Here is a 24,112-nt window from a genome sequence, read left to right as displayed (position 1 = left end):
AGGTGATGTTCACTCAAATTATTTGGTGACTTCTAAAAACAACTGGCAGCACCAATGAACATTTATTACATTTATTCATTTAGCTGACGCTTTTATCCAAAGTGACTTACAATTGCTATACATGTCAGAGGTTGCACGCCTCTGGAGCAACTAGGGGATAAGTGTCTTGCTCAGGGACACAATGGTGGATGGGTCACAATGGGGGATTGAACCCAGGTCTCTCACACCAAAGACAGGTGTCTTATCCATTGCGTCATTATACTAGTGTTGTTTTATATTTGTACTTAATTTAGATTCATTTTTAGGACAAAATAAATATAATTTAATCCAGTGTGATTCAGTGCAAAACAACAAAACATGAAGTCCAAGGGGACAGAATCATTTTTATAGGTCCTAATACACGGTGACTGAATAAACATCAAAACAGATGATAGCACTCTAAGCATGTAAACGTGCAGTAGAAATAGCAATCATGACTAAAGGGCAGGGACAGTCACCTCCAGAGATGCATAGAAACTTCCTGTGTTGTCACACAGTAGAACTGTGCTCTCTGATAGTGCTGCAAGTTGCAGATGCATTCCACTTTACTAAACTATCTCTAAATTTATATAGTAAATAATGTGCGCATTGATACTACGAAAATTTGTACATAATCCTTTATTTTTCCTGTTTGAGTGGTACTCAATCATTGAAACAGTGCATGCTCTGTTCCTATACCACATAAACCAAATGTCACACATTGGTCTTGTTTCAGTTTTGCTCATCTGACACATTTCTCACTGTGTCTCATGTGGTCGAGCTTATTTACTTAAATGAGGAAGCTTCATTTTGCATATTGAATAGGCCATGTTGGCATTTAAATAATAGAATAAGTCATTAAGTTACTTGTGCGGTAAAACCCCTAAAAATGGTTCAGAACGCAGCAGCACGCCTGGTTTTTATCAGTCCAAAAGGACTAATGTCACTCCTTTACTCGGTGACCTCCAGTGGCTATATGTGGCCTCCCGAATGAAATTCAAGTCACTAATGTTTGTATACAGAGTGAGTGCTGGGTCTGCACCCATCTACCTAAACTCCATGCTACAAGTTTACGTTCTGTCTTGGCCACAGCGCTCCTCCAGCGAACGCTGACTGGCTCTGCCCTCCCTACACACAAAGCAATCCGAGTCCCGGCTGTTCTCATCTGTGACACCACAATGGTGGAAGGAGCGACCACACGCCATCAGAGCAGGGGCGTCCCTCTTTAACTTCAAGATGCTTTTGAAAACTCATCTCTTCCGAGAACACTTTCTCTTCACCTCTAACCCGAACCTCTAACATGCACATGACAGTCATCTCAAGAGATGCATACAAGACTTCCTGTGTCACATGGTGCTTTTTGTTAGTGCTGCAGGTTTGCAGATGCATCCAATTTTAAAAAACAACAAAGTAAATGACAAATGGACTTTCTAGTCTCCCGACCACGTAAAGAGCTTCACACACACATTCATACACTGATGCCAGAGGCTGCTCATCAGAAGGGATGTAACATTCACACACCATTCAGGGGTTCAGCTTCTTGCCAAAGGACACTTCGATTTGCTACCCTGTTGTAAAACACAATGTCACACGTTTGGTCGTTTCTCAGTTTTGCTCATCTGACATGTTTCACTCTTGGTCAACCTCTTTGACTGGAATGAGGAAGCTTCAATTTCCAGTAGATGTTTTATTATTTATTCATTTATTTGTTCTGTTATTAAGCACCACTCCAAAATGTATTTTTAAAAAATACTGTTGTTGTTGTTAAGCCTAAAAGCCTTATTTGTGTAGCTTGCTTTCAACTGCATGTTAATAACTCCACTTTTGTGTGTGACAGGAGTCAGGAGTTTTTATTAGACAAACCTTTTAATGAATCTTACTTTTCCAATCAGGTGCCCTTAGGCTGCACACACCAATAAGAGAAATGATACAAGGACAACTGTAAATAAATGACTGCAAAGCTTCACGTGTTAAAATCACTTTTGTTCCAAAGGCTACATAGTACTGTTAAATTGCTACTTATTTTATTCTTGAATGTTTTTGTTTTTTAATCGCATTGTTCATCTTTTGGTTTTATGTATTTTGTGAAGCCCTTTGTAACTTATTTTAGTGCTACATAAATAAAGTAACAATAAGTTGTTTTTAGAAGTCACCAATATTAATTATTGCTATTATTATTTATGTTGCTGTTGTTTTTATTAAATTAGATAAAACATGATGTGGAGAATAACTAGGTATTTGAAGTACAATAAGCAAATGTGTTCATTTAAAAACGCCAAGCACTAGTACATCTTTTAGTACATCTTTACTTCTAGTTTATGTAGGAGGTTGCACTTTTGATGGATTTGATTAACTCCTGATTTAACTCCTCTCTTTCCTCTATAGTCTGAATGCACTTGCTGTGAGTCATTTCAGACACCTGCCAAATGAATTAATGTAATTATTATAATATACTATATAATTTACTGCAATCAAAGATGAATTTGAAAAACAAATTTCATTTCAGCAAATATTCTTTATCATTTCCCCCTTAAAACAGTCTTCACAATCAGTCTTCGACAGTTACTGCCGTGGATTCAAAATTAAAGCTTATCACAGTGCAATTGGAAACAGGCAGCAATGATGTGTTGATGTGTATGATGTACATAATGGTTTTGTCAGCAGTGGAAGGTATTGCATTCTGCAAATAAAGAGGTACTTGTAGTTAGGACAGACGGGGTTCCCTTCCACTTCATCTGTGTTCATTACATGAAGACGTTCCCCCTCTGCTGCTGCTCATCCAGTATTACAGGCAGCTGTCCATCTCTTCTCCATTTTAGGACCTCTGAAAAGGTGCAATTCCTAGGGTCACCACAGAGGGGCAGTAGATTCACACAGGAATGACAAGAAAAGTGAGATATTCATGACAGCGTATAAATCTTTTTATATACAGTCTATGGTATAAATACATACATTCCAGCAAATCTTCAAGCTTAGATATACTATGTGTCAGAAACCTTCTGTGTCATTCTGTGCAGGAATTTCTAAATCATTATTAATATTTATTTATTTAGTCTGCGCAACTAAGCCATATACATGGTGATTTGAATGGTTATGTCTTAGCTTTTAATAAGCAGTTGGCAAATTGATACAACCCCCCAAAACACACATTGGAGCCACAATTCTCTAGTGACACCGTTTATCAGCTATCGTCTGTCTTTGTGGAGTGTGTCCTCTCCCTTCTGTCAAAGCAGATGTTTTTGAGCTTCAGCTGTGTGACACAAGGGAATTGATGTATCCACCGTCTATTTATAACACAGAGAGCAGGTGTGCCGATACACAGAGGCAAAGTGATTGGTTGGGATCTTCAGAGGACTCTTTGTGCTTGTGTACACACAAGAGGAAGATACTTGCCTCTGCCCTATGAAAACATGCATGCATTCACAAAACATATGCATTGACCCATGCACACAAAACCTTTCGAGAGTGTAAGCGCATGCACACGAGAAGGAAAAAGCATCCACACACATACGAAAGAATGCACATACATTCAAACAACACAATATCTCCAGCTTGTTGCTGGTGCCCGCACAGATCTCTACACACTATTTTCCATCCAAGCAAATCAGACACATTTCCAAGTGCTGTCAAATGAGAAGGGAGATGCTCTTAACAATATCAGTTTCTTCTCCCCTGAGGGTAGAGCAGATCCACACCCACAACCTGAGCAACACTTCACTCAGATGATCTACAGCACTCAACACATCAACCGATTGACACAAACACTGCACAGACAGCTTCAAATACCATTCAAGCAACTTTTCAGTGAACTTTTTGTGACCATGTTTTAACTGTGAGGTCAAAGTGGTCAACAAGAGGGTTTGAAGGTTGCTGCCCGTACTGTAAAGTAAGTATCCTGTACCCACAGTAGTTTATTATTCTGAAAAAAAGGAACAGGATTTCATGAGAATCGAAGGTGGGAGGAACATAGCTGTGTTTGCATACGCTTTTTATTGTGGTCATTTGCACCTACCTCTAGTGACACTGAAAGCACTGCTGCAGCCTCAAAAAGGAAGTGGGCGAGGCCTATTTTGACAGCGACAGTGCTACAAAATATATACTAAGAGATGCTATTTTGAAGCTTTACTTTGCCTGTAAACGGGAGGAAGCACAGGGAACAGAACAGAGAGAAGGCATGTGCTTTTTTTGTGAAACCTGATGGTTCAAGAGAAGATTTGTTTGAGGTGACTATTTCCGTGGACTGTACTGGAATATTCTTCGAACTCAACATTAAGTGGATATTTTAGGAACAATACAAGCTGGTTGACAAAGCTTTTGAATTACAAGATTTTTTAAATAAATATAGAAGAACTGAGACTAAGGTACTGTCTGACACATCTACGGATACCATCTCTCAGATTCAACACTGTGACAATGCCTGTGATTGTACTAGAGGCCAGAGACTTCATCAGTCCCCTTTTTTTGGTGCGGACATGGGAAGTCTTAACCGGTTGTACTACCTTCAGTCTTGTGGCCTCTCTGGAACCTTCAGAGTTAAACAAAAGTTCATCTGACCTCCTTCACCACAACACATTCAGGACCTTCTGCGTGTTTACCTGGTGCTTCTTTTTCACCCTTACACTCCTTATCCATATTCTCAGCGTCATCCAATTTCACAGCCTCATCCCAATATCCTGGAAGAACCTTACTATAACAGTGGCAGCCTTAGGTGCGCTGATGTGTCTCAGTGCCTCTGTGGTTTTCCCTTGGATCATCATGGATAATCAAAGGGTGTTGCCACGCCCTGTGGCAGCTGCTGTGGCCTCCTTTCTCACCTTCCTCGCCTACTCCTCAGAGTCCTATGTTCTTTGCACCCGAGCCCACGAGCAAAGAGGCTACATGGGCAGCATGCCTGGTCTCCTCAAGACACTCCAGCTCTGGGGAGGCTGTCAGATGATACCCCTGGTCGTGGAAGTGGTCAATCGCGTTCCTAGTGGAGTAATTAGTTGGCAACTGTGGGCCTCTGGCGTGTCATACGGTGTCTGTGTCTTCATGTCTCTAGTCACACTGGTAGTAATATTAGGTGACTTTGCTGGGCGATGTCTTCTACCTTTTGACAGATTTTTGGCTGCCTTCAGTCTGATTGGGGTGTTGCTCTACATGGTGGCCACGGTGATTTGTTTTACCAAGATACTGCAGCTAAAGGACCCCGGACAAAACCCTGACAAAAGTGCAGAGCTGGTTATCATGGAAACAGTGGTTGCCAGTATTACACTGTTAGCTTATACGGTGGACCTTGCCTTCTCCATCAAACTGTTGTGTGACAGGAGTCATGCATGAAATAACACATTACACGTATTGCATGTGAAGTTCATAATATAGTGTCCTGAAGAGTTTAGGAGAAAATCATGTCTTTGTCAAGTGTATAAACCTTAAACTAGATGGATGTTTTTGCTGTTAATTATTGCAGTGTAATCAAATTATCTCTCCAGACCTATGGATTGCTAACTTATAAGACCTTTCGAAGTTGTTTACAAATTAAACCAAAAAAAGCCAAATAAATCAATGAAATTGATCACTATGATCGCGAGTTCAGTTTTAGTTTTACTGACATTTGAAAGTGTTATGTGACTTGTAGGCCTTTTCTGCTGATCACCACTGCGCAGTCACTAAACCTGGTATTTGTTACAGGTGCGCAGACTCATAAGCACACAGCACCCTTTAAGGAAATAATAATATGGTGTAATTACTGTAGCGGTAGATGAACAGTAGTTCCCACTTATAAAGCTTAACATTTAAAAACTGTTGACTGTGGACATACAATTTAGAATATAGGGCCTACTAAATGACAACAAAGGTACAAACTACTAATAAAAATGTTTCTTTCTTATCACTAAAATTCTTAGCATTTCAAGCCTAATGTTTTCTTTCAGATCATATGCATCAAGCTTGTGTCAGCCTCAATTTAATGCGAACCGTTTCAATGCACTAACACTAGGTGGCAACACTCTATAAGCATGTATGCCTATGTAAATCACAGGATTTAAGTGTAGACTTTATTAAATGTTCTCTTATAGCAGAAATGCATTAGCCTCAACATTGTTATTGGGAAGATGTTTAATCAATTAATTCACAAGTTTTAATATAGATAGTTGAGTACTATTATAGAAGCTGTGGTTTCCAATCACACTGTCAGGTTACCCATTAAATTGGTTTGCATTTTTACACCTAAAAAAAAAAAAAAAAAAAAAAAAGTTTTTGTTGGACGTTTTCTTTTTGTCAAGTCAAGCTATATTTAGCATGGACTCATAACCTCACATAATTATGAGGTCCTGTAGATTTCTTACTGTTCCTATTAACGGGTTCGTAATAATCTTATTGCCCTTTATTGATAAGCCAAAAAGCAACATTGGGCAACATTTACTCAACTTATTTACATTTTACACTGTTTACACAGGCCCTCTTAGAAGCTCTATCGAAAAATAGATCGTCAACCCTCGACTAGGCAGCAAGCCAGTCATCCCGCTGCTCGAGCTCGATTACTCTGGCCTTGCTACGTTTTTCCCTTTAAGGAACTGAGTCCAATCCGTCAGTTGTCAACAGGCTGAACGAGAAAACGAGTCGTTTATAGCGCTTGGTTCGTGGAACTGATAACACACACGTTACTGTACGATACCGTGTTGAGAAAAGCCTCTGGACTCGTTTTGGAAAGTAAAATTTTGTTCCGTGTATGTAGACAAAAATGAAGTCCTTTCGACACGGTAAGTTTAAGCTATCTTTGACTTGTCTGTTTCTGAAACATTCTGGCAGTTTGGTGAGATGACCTCGGCCAGCAAGGACTTTAAAACAAATTCGTGATTCAATTTGTATTAGCGTTTCTTTTCTGTTACTTTTTCTGTATACGTTAATATGAGGTAACGTTAATATTTAAGCTAATAAAGGCAGGGAAAGTGTTGTTTTTTAATCTTACCTGCATCACAGGACAGGCTGATTGTACTAAGTTGGCCGTTTTAAGGTTTGCTATTAAGGCTTGACTGTATTTAGACCACGTTAGCATTAGCCGATAAAACTCCTTCCAATAACGCCCATCTTAAGTGCCACTGGAAACGCTTTTATTGTTTGCTAGTTATATGGTTAGGTCGCAGTCCACAACCATTGTACACAAAGACAACCAATCTAACTACTTTATCACCTAGAAGCAAATACACTCACTTAATATTGTCAGTCTTTATGTTTTTGGCATCTGTAATGATGTTGCATTTCTCTTGCTGTTTCTCAGAAGCCCCCTGAGCACCATGGACATGTGAAACTTGACTCTGCAGTAGGCAGATGCAAGTCCCAAGCTGGATTGAATGGCACTGAGGATACAAGGTAAGCACTTTGCCAGTAAATCTGAACTCATTATTGATCTGTTTCCTGAGCTACAAATGACCTTAGTGAGGGTCAAGTGTAGATGGACAGAGGAGAAGAGAGATAATGGAGAGAAGAACTGACATAGCTCAGGAGAATGAAGATAAGAGCAGGAATGCACAAAAATCTGTTTACATAAATGTTTTCAGGTATCAAAGGAAACTTTAGGGGGAATATCAAGTGATATTTCTGACCTGAAAGAACACTGAGAGACATGTGGGGAATTACAAAATACTGTGTTTGTCTTATAACATCAGGATCATAACTGCAAAGAGCAGGCTTGCCATCTTTGTCAATCACCTGCAGTGATGCTTGTGCAAAAAATATTTGAAAATGTATTAGGCCGATTAGCTCTTGACAAAAACTGGTCTCTAGATGACTGACTGTCCAGCAGCTTTTAGAAACGCCTCAGACCTCAAGGCCTTGAGTGGGAGGAGACGCTTGTTTTGTATTCAAACTGTTTACAAAGTTAGGCCAAGGCTTCCCCCTGTGTGGGCCTACATTTACACTACAGCCCTGAAGTATGGACTGTAAAAGTCAATAGTAGCAAGGTGTAATACAGGTTTTTTTTTTTTCGCACAATTACCTTAAGGTATGCTTAAAATGTTAAGTAACTTGATATGCAAGTTTTCTGTGCATTACGATCTCCTCCTATTTAACCAGTTTACTTCTGGCAATAGTCTCACTCAGTATATCCTCTCTGTGTTTTCATTTCTGACGTGTAGCTGTTGCTCTTATATAGAAAAACATCAAAGATACAAACTATTTGGAGTTCATTGTCTCCAAAGGGAATTTCAACATCACATTAAAAACATGTTTTTTCACAATTTTAACTGCTGCCCACCTGAATATTGGGCTGATTGTTTTGAACCTATGGCTTTTATGTCTTGGGGTCAAAGTCATGTAATGATGAATTATTGATCACAAAATCTACTGAAGGGTTCTTCTGCACCCCTATGCCTTCAGGCCCTGGCCGAGTCCTACACACAAAACCATACTTTGTGGTGCTATTGGAGTTCTAAAATTCCCTTTGTCTTTCTCCTTATCCTCGTAATAATTTATCGTATGATCATTAGCAGATCTCTGGTATCTTGCTGCAGTGTTTTTCAGTATTTTCTCTGTAAATCTTATTAAAGAGTCTTCTGTAATTTTTTTGCTTATACTTTGTTCAGGGAGTCTTTATTATCCCCAGGGGGGGGCAATTCGTTGTGCAGCAGCATGTAACATAAATAACACACAGGTTACACAAAACAACAGCCAACATCAGTAAGAAACAAAAATAAATACGTACTACACAGAAGTCCACATCTTACATGGAATTATTAAAAAAGCCTATAGCAGCAGGGACAAAACCGTTTTTGTGTCTGTTTGTCCTGCATTTAGGCAGACTGAATCTGCGGCCAGACGCCAACAAAACGAAGCCGCTGTTCATGGGGTGACTTGGCTCTTCCAGGACTGATTGTGCCTCCTACTAGACTTATAGTAGATCTTAGGGGTCACACTGTTCACGATATATCGGTATTATTTTTAATATGATTTTTAAAAAATTGGGCTGAACCAAATGCGAAAAATATTATTATTATTAACATTAGCATTATTTTGACAGATATTTGCTATACGAGTCAAGATTTTAGTGGGAATGGTCATTTCATTTACACTGGAAAAATATTATAATGATTATGATGTGATTTTTGCTGGGATTTTTACTAAACAAGCACATTGCCTTTGTAGTTTAATTTGGGCATCTCTGCAGCACCATAAAGCTTCATTTATAATGGTGTGCTGTGACACATTTAACTTTTTATAAAAAAATTGCAGCCCCTGTGATATGAATATTGTTTTTTTTTCTATAATCGGTTTAGCACAAAAACTGCTTTCTATGGCATGGGAGGCATAAGCTGTATCAGACTGTGGCCACACACACACACACACGCAGGTGTCTGTTTGCTACAGAAAGTGAAAAGGAGGTTTAGAGTTTGAGCAGCAGGTGTGGTGACCTTTTCACCAGTGGGTCATATTCATCTTTCACGCTGAGGCAAGGAACATGTGCCGCCTTATCATACTCTGCGCAGGAATTGGTCTACACCCCTGTTGACTGTACACCTGTTCATAGCTTTGACTCACTTTGTGGTCTTCCAAGTTCTCAGCAGGTCTAACCTATTTTTATAAAACCTGGTTAAGGCTGAGTCAAATAATTGACCAGTTGAGATGAAGACAGTATTATATATTAGTCTACGTGGATACAGAGCTGTTTGATTAAAAGAATTCATCTTTATTTTTTAAGTGATGCAAAGACTAGACGGGTGAATGTCCATAAACTCTGGCTCAGCGCAGTGCAAAGGCAGTAAGCCTAGCCTATTGCCACATAAATATGTGCTTGTGGAGGTAACTTAGTTTTTATCGGAGCAATGTCCAGGGCTTTGTTGGACATGTGAACTTTCCAGAATTCGAGGTGTGTCTGTGGTAATTTCCAGAGGTGGGACCAAGTCATCGTTTTACAAGTCCGAGTCAAGTCTCAAGTCTTACCACTCAAGTCCCAAGTCGAGTCCCAAGTCCAGACCGATCATGAGTGGCAAGTCCGAGTCAAGTCCAAGTCTTAAACTTTGAGTTTCGAGTCCTAAACAAGTCATAATGCGCTCTTCACCAAATTTAAAAACCATTTCAAAATTTTTTTCAAGTTAAAAATAAAACAATGTATTGAATGAAGCATTAGCCTGTACAGAAAGAAGGCAGAGGCGTAGTTTCACACAACAAATTTCATGAAATAAATTAAATGTTCATGCAGGGCTGCTAATTATTTTGGTCAATATTGAGATCACAATTATTTAACAGGATTACTCATTGCCTTTGGAAACATTAACTATTGAAATGTAATACTTTCTTTTTAAAAACTAGACTACTATATATGCATTACTCAAAAATCCCAAATAGCCCATGAAATAAGAAACAATAATCCAACATTATTAACTTTAAGCAGCATCTAGTGTGCAAGAGGACGACAACAGGGGAGGGGAGCAGAGCAGGTGACAGGTGAATTATTCGAGTTGACGAAGTTACGTTACAGAACGCTGAAATAAAACCGTGGTGTTTTGTCGCAAGATGCAGTGACAAACACCAGCGGTGAGAAAACTATAAATCGCTATGACGTTAGAAGACGCAGACACAGTGGATATTTTACAAGAACCGATCAGGTAAAGCAACCCTGAACACGCCTCTGAGGGAGGAACGAGAGCCTCAGCTGTGAAGGAAAGGGGTGTGCTGAATTTATAAAACAAAACGAATGTGGTTTTGAAACAGCACCCGGCGCTATTATCGTTTTATCTTAATGAACTTGTTTTTAAAATTGGTGGAAGCAGCTTCACGCAACAGCTGCAGCAGTCTCTCTACACTGTTTCGACCTGACCTTTCTTTTCTCCGTGAGGTGGAGGAATTTAGAAAGTTGCGTGGCGCTGCGTCAGGCCCCCAGCTGTTGTGCATGGATAAGCCTGTGCGTAAAATTCCTCCAGCCAGAGGGAACGATCACGAACCGTTCGCAGCGCGCTGGTAGTAGGCCTACTACACAACCCATTGTAGGTACCGGAGAGGGAGTCGGTCGCTGGGGCGTACAGGGCCAGGAACAGGAGATCGCGGAACGGCCGGGTGCGCTGTCGGTGATTGTTGTGATTGTTCCCTCTTGCTGGAGGAAGCCACATGCTCCAGTCTAATTGAGCACAGCGCTATGTTGATATCATAATTTATATTCGGGCATGGGGAGTGTCAAGTCAGCTCGAGTCGAAAGGCTCAAGTCCAAGTGAAGTCACGAGTCATTGCTGTTCAAGTCAAAGTCGAGTCGCAAGTCTTCTTTGATTTTGTCAAGTCGAGTCTAATGTCATCATTTTTGTGACTTGAGTCCACACCTCTGGTAATTTCTGTAGAACTCTTTGTAGATCTATATAGACAAGTGTGATGTCCATAATATACTGGTAGTGTGTGGGACTGTTTGACATATGCAAACCAAGATGCTTGTTTTACTTGTAAACAACTCTACTTCTGAGTCAGTGTTGACATAATCAGTTGTCCCTGTCTATTATAATGGAAAGCAAGATCTGCCATTCAAAGTTTAAAATACTTGGACATGTTTTGTTATGCATTGCTTCTCCTGAGCCTCTTCCTAATTCATGCAGGTGCTGCGCGCTCACCTGTCCAGCCACTGAAATAATGACTATTACTGAGGCGTCAAGAAAATGTGTCAGCCTGCCAACCAGCCAGCCCGTCACTTTCACAGGCCTGTTTCAGGTTTTGTCTCCACTGTGCGCCAACAGTACCATTCATCTCGCTACTGTCATAATAATCACTTGTTACCAGAGGAAAGAGACCGAGACGAGGTGGGAGGTGGGAAGATGTATAAAAATAGCCTTTCTATAAATATTACTTGAGAGTTTCTCTCTTGAAACTGAGACATTATTCACAAAGCGACAGTACGTTCACAGGCAACATTTAATGTGAGCGCAAATGTTTCGAATAGTGGATAGATTAGAAATTAGATTTCAGCATCAATGAATTCATTTACTCTTTTAATTTAAGCCTTGTGGAATAGTGCAGCGGTCTTTTCATGAGCTATATGCACTCACCAGCCGCTTAACACATGTTCAGTCGCTTGTTAACACAAATAGCTATTCAGCCAGTCCATGGCTGCAACTCATGCATTTAGGCACGTAGACATGGTCAAGACAACTTGCTGAAGTTGAAACCGAGCATCAGAATGGGGAAGAAAGGGGATTTAAGTGACTTTGGACGTGGCATGGTTGTTGGTGCCAGACTGCCAGACTGCCAGACTCAGGAACTGCTGATCTACTGGGATTTTCTCACACAACCATCTCCAGGGTTTACAGAGAATGGTCCAAAAAAGAGAAAATATCCAGTGAGGGGCAGTTGTGTGGACGAAAATGCCTTGTTGACGTCAGAGGGGAATGGGCAGGTTCAAGATGACAGAAAGGCAACAGAAACTCAAATAACCACTCGTTACAACCAACGTATGCACAATACCATCCCCGAACGCACAACACGTCGAACCTTGAAGCAGGTGGGCTACAGCAGCAGAAGATCACACCGGGTGCCACTCCAGTCAGCTAAGAACAGGAAACTGAAGCTACTGTTCACACAGGCTCACCAAAATTGGACAATAGAAGGTTAGGAAAACGTGGCCTGGTCTGATGAGTCTTGATTTCAGCTGCGACATTCAGACGGTAGGGTGAGACCATGGCGTAAACAACATAAAAGCATGGATCCATCCTGCCTTGTGTCAATGGTTCAGGCTGCTGCTGGTGGTGCAACGGTGTGGGGGATATATTATTGGCACTCTTTGGGCCCCTTAGTACCAATTGAGCATCGTTTAAATGCAACAGCCTGCTTGAGTATTGTTGCTGACCATGTCTGTCCTTTTACGACCACAGTGTACCCATCTTCTGATGGCTTCATCCAGCAGGATAATGCACCATATCGCAGAGCTCAAATCAACTCAAACTGGTTTCTTGAACATGACAATGAGTTCGCTGTACTCCAACGGCCTCCACAGTCACCAGATCTCAATCCAATACAGCACCTTTGGGATGCGGGGGAACAGGAGATTTGCATGTGTTGTGTATGTTTGGATGTGCAGCTGACAAATCTACAGCAACTGCGTGATGCTATCATGTCAATATGGACCAGTGTCTCTCTGTTGAAAGTCTGGTTGGGAATTGCTTTTCCCAGTGCCTTTCACTTTGTCCAAAACTGCATTTCACACCCGTAGTTAAGTCTATTTCATTTATTGTTGTCCAAGAGTGCACAATTATTGCTAAGTGAGAATTTCTTTTATTTTAAAAATATTTTGAGAAATTCTGATGGTTAGAGGAACACATTCTTTTTAACATTTGCCAATTTTTTAAAAATGACATCAGATATTGTAAATTAATTCTTCCAGTAATGTAAAATCATTAGTTTTATACATGAACTAATGATAAAATATACCGCCCTACAATATGTTTTCTCATACTCTGTGTTTGATGTCTCAGGTGTGCCTCAAAGCCTGCCTGTTGTCGTACGAAAATGTTATTACTCCAGACAGATTAGGCAGCCAGTTACAGGTGGGGTGAATTTAATCAGAAACAGGAAGAATCCACAGCGCCAATTCTACAGACAAAAGGTCATTCTGCTTTGAGGCAATCACAAAGTGCGGAGGTTTACGTCACTGTTTTTCATTCAGGAATTATTCAAATTGATGAATGTAGTATGTTGACTTCTGGCATACAGAAAACTGGGGAAACAGGAGCCTTTGTAGAAACAAAGCAAGTAGCTGATCCAGTCCTCTCCTGGGTTTGACCAGATGTTGCTTACTTGGCTGATGGCTGACCCAGAGGCCTGGATGCAGACTGGCTTGAATTACAGCTCCATTCCCATGTTCATGTGTTGGCTAGAAGGTTTAGTTTCACTGTGACTTGTTTTTGGATGACTCTTTTGGTACCTATATGCCTGTTGTTTTTGCTTCTTTGTTTTTTAATGATTGAAACTTGTGCTAAGTACCAATAAGATAAAGTGTTGCAGCTGTCTGTTTTAACTCGTCCATTTCCCATTAGTTTTCTCAGAAATATAAACCCTAACTAATCCAAGCACTAGGCCAAGGCCTTATGAAAAGAGCTCTGGTTTGTTTTGATAGCCTCACTCCAAAACACGTGTAGATGCATGGTTGACCTCTGGCGCTCAATAACAGAACATCGTCACTCTCCCTTGTTCCTATAATCTGTGTGTTTTGTTTTTTTTAGTAACTGACTTGTTTTTAAGAATTGAACATGTGACTAGCTGCTGCAAGGTTTTTGAAGTGAGTCTAATAGTTAAAATAGCAATGGAAGAAATTGGTTCTCATTAAAGAATACAAACTAAAAACAAAACTTAAAAAGAAAAACAAAATGTCTTTGAAATCTGCTTTGAAAACTTGTTAAGGTGCTGAAAATCATGTTTTAGTGCTTTAGTTTCAAAAACGATCTCCTGTGGGAGCCAATGTTAAGACTCTGTGTCTGTAACCGGAGCAGACGGGCAGATCGCTGCGCTTGATGTCACCGTTTTGTCACCGTTTTGTCACCTCTGCAGCCAAGGAGTTAATTCAGAAATCATGAGGGCTTGTTGACGAGGTCAAGCAGTTAAGTAAGACGTGCATTATTCAACATGAACAACATCGGGGTCAGTGAACCGATATGGTTTAAAATGGGCTTGACTGTACAGAGTATTAACTGCTTTCTGAAACACTAGGCTTCTGTGTTCTTTGTAATTAAAAGCAATTGGTAGTGTATGGTCGGGGTAGTTGTGGTTGTGTAAAACCAGAATCCCTGTGCTATGAAAGCCTACTTTTCCGGGCTCTTTCCCTCTCTTTCTCCCTCTGTGTTTCCTAATACAGAGTTCTTTTTTACTTCTTAGCCTCGATGGACACTCTGTCACATGCTCTCCACAACCCAGTGTGTTCTCACTGTTGTGATCCACAACAGCTGAGCTATTGCAGGCAACAATTGAGCAATCCAAGGATCCTGATGGCCATTTGCGAGCGTGTTAACTCTTTCAAATCTGGCTTTGTCATCAGAATGTTTGACTGTTAGCAACAGGGCGGAAAAACTTGAACAAGTTAAACAAGTTAAAAATTAGTTGACTAATCCGTTTCTATTTTTATAATCGATTTCATTGTTTAAGTCATTTTTCAAGCTAAACGCAGAATATTCTCTAGTTTCAGCTTCGCAAATGTAAGAATTTGCTGCTTTTATGTGAGAAGTATTATCAAAAAATGATATGATAGTAATGTGAATATATATGGGTTTTGGACAGATGGCCAGAAAAAAACAAGGAATTTGAAGACCTCACCATGGCATTTTTCACTTTTCTGACTTTTTATTGACATTTGTTGCAGTCTTGTCGTTTGGTCTATTTCATGGTATTTTCCATGTTGTTGGATTTCTCCAGAATCCCATACACCGCCTTTAACTAGGGCTGGGCAACAAAACAATAATGATAATTATTGTGATTAAAAATTTGTTCTCAACATATGTTCAATAAATTTTTGATTTCATTAATTTGAATCCTGAGCAAATCAGCACTTAATGTTTCTAATACTGAAGCATATTTGTTGGAAATATTTTATCATAACTGTTTTGAATGTTCTACCTCATTAAAATAGTTTAAAACCACAATTAACCATCTGGTTTTTAGGAGCAAAAATCTCCCTTTAAACTTAAAAGAAGTGATTTAACATTTATAATGAAAATTATCGATATTGAATTATGACATTTTTTTTTTATCATGATAACAATATCTCTTAGTCTCAAATACCAGTGACTTTAAATGCTGAGAAAGCTGGACATAAAGATGTTCGACAGACATTACAGCCAAACAGGGGCAGGGTTAAAGTTTAGTAGGTCTGTGCCTCTCTATCTCGGTCAGTATTTTTATAATTGCAGGAACAATTTATGCATAAAAATTCTATTCTATTAAAAAAATCAGGAAACAATTCTGAAAACACCACTCAAATGTGCACATTTTTTAAACAAAGCATATCTTTTGGACAGCCACTGTTACTTTCAAACATTTCTTATTCAGACCTTGCTGTATGTGTGTTTCTGGAGAGATTTCTATTGTCCGTCATTGCCACTGTTTGTTTATTTACCCATAGTCACAGCTAGAAAAAGCTGATTTGTGTCTAACATAGCACTATCATGGGACAGAAAGTGTCATGAGACTCATTCGCACTTTTGTACTGTAAGACGCAGCAGCACAAAAGGAACCCTGAGGTTTTTAAAGTAGTAATGAGTGAGGCCAGAGTAAAATACAGTATTGATAGTTTGTGTGTCGACTGTGGCTGCGCAGGATTAGAGTGCTACACTGACCTTCCAAAAGCAACAACATTATCGTATTTTGCCAATACACTATGCTGGCTATCTTGTTTCAGTGGAAAAGTGTGCGCTAGTTGGCAGAGGATGGTTTGGAGACAGTTAATACCCACAATGATCTCACCACCTAAGATTTCCTTCCCCACCTGTTTCACCAGTTTGTCCGCATTGTTGAGAACAGTTTCGATTTTGTGAGACTGCTGTTGTTTGTCTCCAAAACCAAGAATCTGAAAGGACTCATGCATTTATCAGTTTAGCACAGCCTCTTAGATACACACCACACACACACACACACACACACACACACACACACACACACACACACACACACACACACACACACACACTTTTGTCTCAACTAGTGCAGTTATAGCGAATGCTCCCATACAACTTTGCTTAATGACCTACCCTGCATATATGTCTACGGTTATAGAAACAAAGAGAGAGTGAAAGAAAGAGGAACACTAAGGCACGTTACATACCAGAATTGCATCTACATAACTGATAAAGATTATTGCCCTTTCTTTCATATTTATCATCCAGTGAAAGCAAATAATGGGCCTTGAAGTGTTTGCATAATGAGACAAAGCTGTAACAAGTGCAAAAAGCCATTAGACAGAAATCTCTTTAGTCATGTTAAGCTTTCTCGCACCTCAACATTGACTTTTTAACCAAACTCTCAAACAATGGGGCATATAATCCTTGTGCAGCTCGTGGTTAGTTGTAATTTGTCGTTGCCTTCTGGGCCTTTAACTGTTAGCTACTGTGGCTGCAGTGTTGACAGAAGCAAATAATGTGAGCACTGGCCTGTGAGACACTTTGCAAGTCATTTGCTAAACTGTCAGTGTACGCACAGGGAAAGCCATTACTACTGCAAATAAAAAGCAGGATTCAAAGTGGGACTTCTTCTAATCCCTCCCTAGGCAACCTAGATAAGGTATAGTGGTCTGGGATTTCATTATGTCTTCCAGTGGGGAACGTGTGAGACATGCTTACAAGTGTTTTTTTACGGTCTTTCTCTCTTGTAGTCTAATCTCTGTCACTCTATCAAGCATCTTAATACAAGTGATGTTATCTCAAAGAGTGGTGTATGACATTTGAGATGCTCTGAGAGGGCTGGCATGTGGTGTTGTAATGGCAGAAGGCAGCAGGCAGGATGACTTGCAAAAAGTCCTTACAGTGTGCTTACTGAACTGCAAACACCGGAAACACTGTCAGTCAATTCCACTGATTTATTTATTTTTTTTAAGTCCTCATTCATTTAGGATAGAGGAACACTAATGTGGGTAAGTGAGTTTGACTTGGACTAAACATCAGATGAAGAAGCTTATATGAAGCAGCTTCTTTCCCACTGGACTGTTGAAGAGCCGATTAGGACTTGAAAATTACTTTTTCTAAATGTAATTAAGTACAAAATGTTGTCTTGTATTACAAATCCAACGTGCCACTTTCCTTTCATCGGTGCCTCCCGCCCCTCCCTAAAAGCCTAAGCTCACTGTCAGCCAGGCTGTGGCGAGAGTTTGAGCCGAGATGACCAGGGGCTATAACTGCTAAATCTAGTTAGTCAGCATTATTAGCTTAAGCCTCATTGTGTACACACACCCATGGTACACACATCCACATATTGTCCAGTTTTGGACAATAAAGATGTGTGTGTGTGTGTGTGTGTGTGTGTTTTGCAGGCTAATTATTGTGGCCTTTTTCAACAGCTAGGGAGTAGATCGTACAAAATGTGACCGTGTCAAAATTATGTTTATAGCTGTTCAAATGGTCCACATTGTGGGGCTATGGGGCAGAAAGCCTTGCGTCATATAAAGGGGAGAATACAAGTCTTTCACATGGGTATAACAGCGCACGCTTTTGGACAGGCATGTCTCAAAAGCCTTCATGCTGTTGTACTTGGTTGTAAACACAGAACAGTAGAGGTTGTGGCATGAAGACCGAAAAGAGCTTGAGAGAGAAGTTCAAATCCTAGAAAGGGGGAGGGGGTTTCAGATGCTGTTTGACAATCTTACAAGCCATTCGTTTGAAGCATACTGATGCCTAAAGGTACTATAGCTGCAGTGCTGTGCGCAACTTTTACCAGAGGCTTTATCACCATTACATTTGCCAGGTTCTGTGTAGGTTCAGTGTTATAGGCCCTCCTTTTGCTAAGTCAGTGGTTAAGGGGACTTGTGTTGCTTAGGATTATCCTTTGTGATACTGGAGCCAGTATGTCCAGTTGTTGACACAAAATAAATGCAGAGACCTAGCATAACAATGGTTTTTTGACACTCTTTCCTAATATTTTGCAAGAAAAAAAGTTAAGTCTGAATGACACACAGCATGGTATGAGGGAGGGTTCTTTCCTTCCTCAGAGTTACATACTTATTTCCAGACTGGCTGACAAAGTGGGATTTGGAGCTTCTGATTAGGTCATGCAGGAGACGGTCCCACTGTGAGACACTTAGTCATTTTACCCGTAGAACTGTGCATTTAAGAAACCCAAAGTGAGTGATACCTTGGTAATACTCATTCCAAAAAATATTAGATGTTAAAAAAAGGATCTTGCCTTGTAAGCACTTCTAATGTAATACCAACCAATTACGGTTAAATATTCCATTTATGTATGTTGTAAATTCCTGTTTCTTCTTTTGATGCACCCACTTTCCTCATCTGACTACATTTAGCTATTTCTACTTCACTTAGGAACTTCCTGCATTTCCTATTATGGCATTGTGAAATCACAAGAGAGGGGTTGTGAACTTTAACTCAGTGGAGAGAACAGTAGAGATCCAGAAGCAAGAGGTCATCTAGTCAACAAGATGGACACTGCTCACTAATAAGGTACTGGTCTCGTGGCTACATTGTCTACTGAGGCACTGTCGAGAGATGTCCACCATAAAGGATTTCTCCCAGCGTTGTTGAACTATGTGACATTTACCTTTTTAAAGAATAAATTAGCATTAAATCACAGATAGCAATACTCTTAACATTTTTTCTCAAATACATTGAATAATGAGCCTTCTTTTTGGTGGACTAGAAAAAAATACTAGACCAGGACTAAGTATCATACGTGATGATTGTGGATGTTTTACTTGCTGGGAACATTTTGAAATAAATCTGTGCTTTTAGCATTTGTTTTTGGAGATGTTAGGATGAAGAGCAAAATTACACCTCTAAAAAGCAAAATGAGAATGCAAGAACATAAATCTTTCCTAATACTGTACTTAGTGTTTGTTTAATTGTGGTTTTGTCATTTACTTTAGCTACTTCTCCTTGTTTTTTTTAAAAAACAAGACAGTTGACACTGCTGTCTTAGACTAATAAGTAACAGACTTCTGTGTTCATGAAATGTGTTTTAACTGGACAACAGAGGTCAGGGATCATGTTCTTTGAACTTTCTGAGAACAAGGGGTCGTAACTCAGTCAGTCTGCTGTCAAAGCAACTCATCAGTTGCAGCATCACAGTCAGGAAGTCATGGGAATAATTGGTTCATCCATATTGATTTTTCAAAGCCTGGAAAACACAATCCCTAGTCTACACTCGACAATTGAAGTTTTGCCGTTTTTCATTGGCATTGTTGTATAAACACTGTAACCAGGGGCGGACTGGGACAAAAATTCAGCCCTGGCACTGTAGCCACGCCAGCCCACCTTACCACGTATCCCCACGAACACACATTCACTACTTAGGCTACATTTGTTTACAGATGGTGAAATAATGTAAGCAGTAAGCCTACTGTGTGTAACATAAGGTCTGAAAATAGGGGTTTGATGAAAGACTTTGGTCATGAGAACAAGACGAAGATATTTTAACACTATTTTGAATAAGTATTCGATGATAAAATGTATGAGTGGGGGTCTGGGGGTCCTCCACCAGAAGCATTAAACACTTAATTTTCTGCATTCTGGAGACATTTTCTGCACCAATTTATGGAGTAAATGTCTTTTATTTATATGAATGGCAGCACAAAATTCAGCAGGTGACAATTCAAAATATAACAATAAAATGGGATATAATGCAGTAAAATCAGAAGCTTTTTTTTGTTTGTTTGTTTAAGTCATTTTCTTGGACAATGCACATTTGTTTCTTCTATATTTAAATTTCATTACATGTTTTCTTATTGTGCAAATAAACAAAGCATTTACATTTATTTCCAAGCTATTTTTTCAGAACATATTTTAACCAGTTTTGCTTTCAAAAAGTCTTTGGGACAAACCCCCAGCGACCCTAGTGTAAATGACACCAATGGTAACAGATTAGTAACATTTTATGTATGTGACTGGCACACAATGCTCAATAGTTTTTTAAGAGCACAAAACAAATTTGCACATGCAGTTAAAACAATGGCTGTCCATCTGAGTAGGTGGCAGAGTCTGTGCTCTCTGTTTGTCTGCTGTTACTGTCTTTCTCTACTACAGAGTCAATTACAACCCGAACATTTTTGTGTGACTGTCTTCTTCCTACCTCTACCACCCTCCCTGTCTCTGCTAGGCCTATAGTCGCATCCTTCCTCCCAGCACTAGCCTACAAGAAGACCAGGGCTCTGTGGCTGTACCGATTCCAGCAACATCCATGAACACAGTAGCCTATAGAACATTGCAGAAAAATGTTTTCTCACACACTGCTCTTAACATTGGAATACACATGGATAAAAACATTACTTGCTAACCTACTTAATTCTGCTCTCCTTGCCTTCACTTCTAATATTTCCACACAAGCACGGAACTTACACCTCTGCTGCAAACACAGCAGCTTGCCCTACCTCTTTCTTTCTCTCTTTCCCTGCATTTGTCGGCCCTCTTGACTTTCTCCATCAGCAGTGGGCTGTTTTATGAAGTGGCCGAAATGACACAGCACTCGTGATTTTAACCCGCGATACCGTAGGCTCGTTAATGAGGAAGCCAGTTGAAACCGAAACCAACATTGTACCCAGTTGCACCTGCACCAAAGTGTTCACTGATGCTTTACCTGGTCCATGCTTGTGAAATATCCACCTTCTGAGTCTTATAATGTAATGGATGATCATTTCTCTCTGTGTTTCTCTGCAAAATGCTTAAATGGGTCGCCAAATATTTTGGGCGGCCCTTAATGTACCTCATCGACCGCCCAAGTAAAGCTGATGTGTGGGAAACAGTGATATTAATATCAATCTGACCGGCCCACCCCGAAACAAATAGTCCGGCCCCTCTGGCATATGCCAGAATTGCTAGGTGGCCAATCCGCACCTGAATGTAACTAATAAGGATGCTGCATTCATTTTATTTCTACTCTGTATTAATAATGTGGAACTTGAAGACTTCTAGCAAGTATGAATGGAAACAATGCTGCATTTAAAATACTTAAATACGCTCTGCAAAAGGAATTGCATTCAACATGTTTATTAGACCTCAAGGATGCACACAATGCATTTTGGTGGGGAAGACTGAATGCCACATTGAAACTTTTTAAGAATTTATACAGGCTATGTTAAGTTGTGACGCTCTGAAATGCATATTATTGTGTGTGTGTATATACAAATGAGACAGAGCCTTTTAATGCATGGTTTATAGAAAACCCTGTCATCTTCTTTTCTCCATATATATAATGGACAGGATAGAATTTGCACCTGGATTTTACAACTTGCCATGTTTGACACGGCTTTTAAACCAGAAACATTTGATCCATGAATGCAAGATTAAGATTAGAGATGTAATTTATCCCTTCAGACATTGGATGGATCTATTTTAGGCTACTTGTATTGGACATCACTGTGTCAAAATAACTTCCTGTGACAGTGTAATGGACAATGTCTTCAAACGCTTAACGGACAGTGAAATAAGCACAATAGTTTTTAATAACTATCTTACCTCATCAACTAGTCCTTCTCCAGTTTATTTGAACAATAAATTCAATGGCTAAACACAAAGTATATACCATGTATAGCTACTCGGTTCATGTCCATGGACATCTTCAGTGTATAATAGGTCTGTGGGTTGTGCATTGCTGGATACAGAAGCAGTGAGCTGTGAACATCTCCAATGAGTGCAAAACATGAGAGTTAATGTGCCTGGCTTGCTTCTGTAATTAGCTTCATCAGCATCAATGGCAAGATGTCATTCTGCACTGTCTGCTTAGCCTGTTCATTGGCTCAGGGAAAGGCTCTGGGGACGCAAGACAAACGGGGACTTAATTATCAATGTGTACATTATTCACACTTGGATGGACAGCGAAATGCATGAACACGCAGATGTACATGCCCAGGCTTTTGCTCTGTTAGTTTGCTCTGTTTTCATCATGTTAATTGGGAGATAGAGTCAGCTTAAAGACCACACACACAAGCACATACATACATACATACATACATACATACATACATACATACATACATACATACATACATACATACATACTCCCCCACTTTATCGCTAATCCTAATGTGTCGTTTTGAGTTTTGTATGTTAAAATGAAATCCATGTCCAACTGTCGCTCCACTAGAATGGCCTCATTGTGTTGCTGCTGACTGAAGGCTGCCTAGCTAGGGACAGAGGTGGCTGGCAGACTGCCTGGCTGGGTAACAAGCTCACTCGTGACCCATGTGACAATGAGTGGCCAAGTTGAGTCTGTATATGAGTGAGCCAGCATGACCTCATGCCACCTCTGTTGTCCGGACAAGGCACAAGGGTGCCATTGCCAAATGTCAACAAGACATTATCATATTTCTACCACCAGAGGATGGCACATAGATGCAAATAGAGGCAACAGTTTGATCACAGTCTGTTGCCAGTTATGTCCTGGCAAAATTTACAATACAGAAAAGTTAACCTGTATACAGCTATGAACACATCAAACATTGATTGTGTGTGTTGCTTACATCAATATGTCTTTAGGCTTTTATAAAATGCCACATACCAAGGGTTGAATAAGAGTGGGGAAGTATTTTAGCCAAGGAAAAGTACAGCTTAAGAGTGAATTCCTTTCCTTCATAAGCACATTGTTCTGCTTTACACTGGGCAGCTAAGTAGCCGACTAAATTCATTGCTATAGATGTCTTGCATATAAATATGGGGATCTGGAAGTCTAAAGGCTGATCCATGACCACACACATTCTTACTTTTGCATAGACAATACCGGACTACAAATGGTGCACTTACATCCTTGTATATTTAACCCAAGGCTTTTCTTTTAATTTGTAGTATCAACTTTAGTAAACTTGCCTTACTTGGATTTTCCCATAGTCCCATATAAGTATACCTGGATCTGCTGTCAGTTGATGACCCAGAGCACTTCAGGCATCTTGTGACACCCTACAATTTCCATCATTGTGCAATGTTACATCATTCTAACCTCAGTTGGTAATCTGGACTTTGGCTAGTGTCTGTTTTCTTTGGACGTGTGCCCTCAGAGGCTGTATTGTAATACACTTTTAATACATGTAACACACTATAATTCAGGTATAAACCCCTGTCAAGACTGTTTGAAGGATTGTGGCAAATGTTTAAAATAGGAGGCAGTGACGAGACAGGTTTGTTTTGTGTCATTTGACTTTTCACAATGTAAAATGCTAACAATAGAGCTCGCAATAAATTGTGTGTCCCTCACTAAGTGCAATATACTCAGTTTTTTACATACCGCTGTTAAGTCTTGTCCAAATGTCAAGTATGAGGTTTGTTTTCAAAAGGAAGCTGCAGTGTTTATATTCCTAATAAGTCTCAATTCTTGTTTTATCTTTAGTATTTTTGTTTTCCATTGCTCCACATTGGGCTGATTTTTGCTTGATGTGAGAGCAGTTTGTGGTAGGTATTTGTGAAAATGTAAGCAGGTGGTGAGTGGGTGGGGGGGGGGGGGGGGGGTTTGG

General features: G+C 39.9%; 2 protein-coding genes across 5 annotated transcripts in view; both read left to right on the top strand.

The window, feature by feature from the left end:
* Positions 1 to 4,192: 4,192 nt before the first annotated feature.
* Positions 4,193 to 6,084, top strand: LOC123966233 (myeloid-associated differentiation marker homolog). The gene has a single exon (XM_046042431.1). The coding sequence runs from the start codon at positions 4,432 to 4,434 to the stop codon at positions 5,335 to 5,337; it is 906 nt and encodes a 301-aa protein (XP_045898387.1). The 5' UTR covers positions 4,193 to 4,431; the 3' UTR covers positions 5,338 to 6,084.
* A 492-nt stretch (positions 6,085 to 6,576) lies between these two features.
* LOC123966232 (testis-expressed protein 2-like) overlaps positions 6,577 to 24,112 on the top strand; it is a 32,878-nt gene continuing 15,342 nt past the window's right edge. The window contains exons 1-3 of one of the 4 annotated variants that reach the window (XM_046042428.1): positions 6,578 to 6,758; positions 7,277 to 7,368; positions 18,981 to 19,118. The gene's annotated coding sequence lies outside the window, so the exon portion shown is untranslated. Of the gene's footprint in view, positions 6,759 to 7,276; positions 7,369 to 18,980; positions 19,119 to 24,112 lie in introns of all 4 variants that reach the window. The other 3 variants (XM_046042430.1, XM_046042429.1, XM_046042427.1) reach the window with 3 other exon arrangements.

The sequence above is a fragment of the Micropterus dolomieu genome, unplaced genomic scaffold (genome assembly GCF_021292245.1).
Source record: "Micropterus dolomieu isolate WLL.071019.BEF.003 ecotype Adirondacks unplaced genomic scaffold, ASM2129224v1 contig_12961, whole genome shotgun sequence".
Lineage (NCBI taxonomy): Eukaryota > Metazoa > Chordata > Actinopteri > Centrarchiformes > Centrarchidae > Micropterus > Micropterus dolomieu.
Note: the sequence above shows the minus strand (reverse complement) of the source record. Positions and strands in the feature narration are given on the sequence as shown.

What these genes read in the sequence shown, in the direction of transcription:
- LOC123966233 (XM_046042431.1), top strand. Translation starts at nt 4,432, where the DNA reads ATGCCTGTGATTGTACTAGAGGCCAGAGACTTCATCAGTCCCCTTTTT.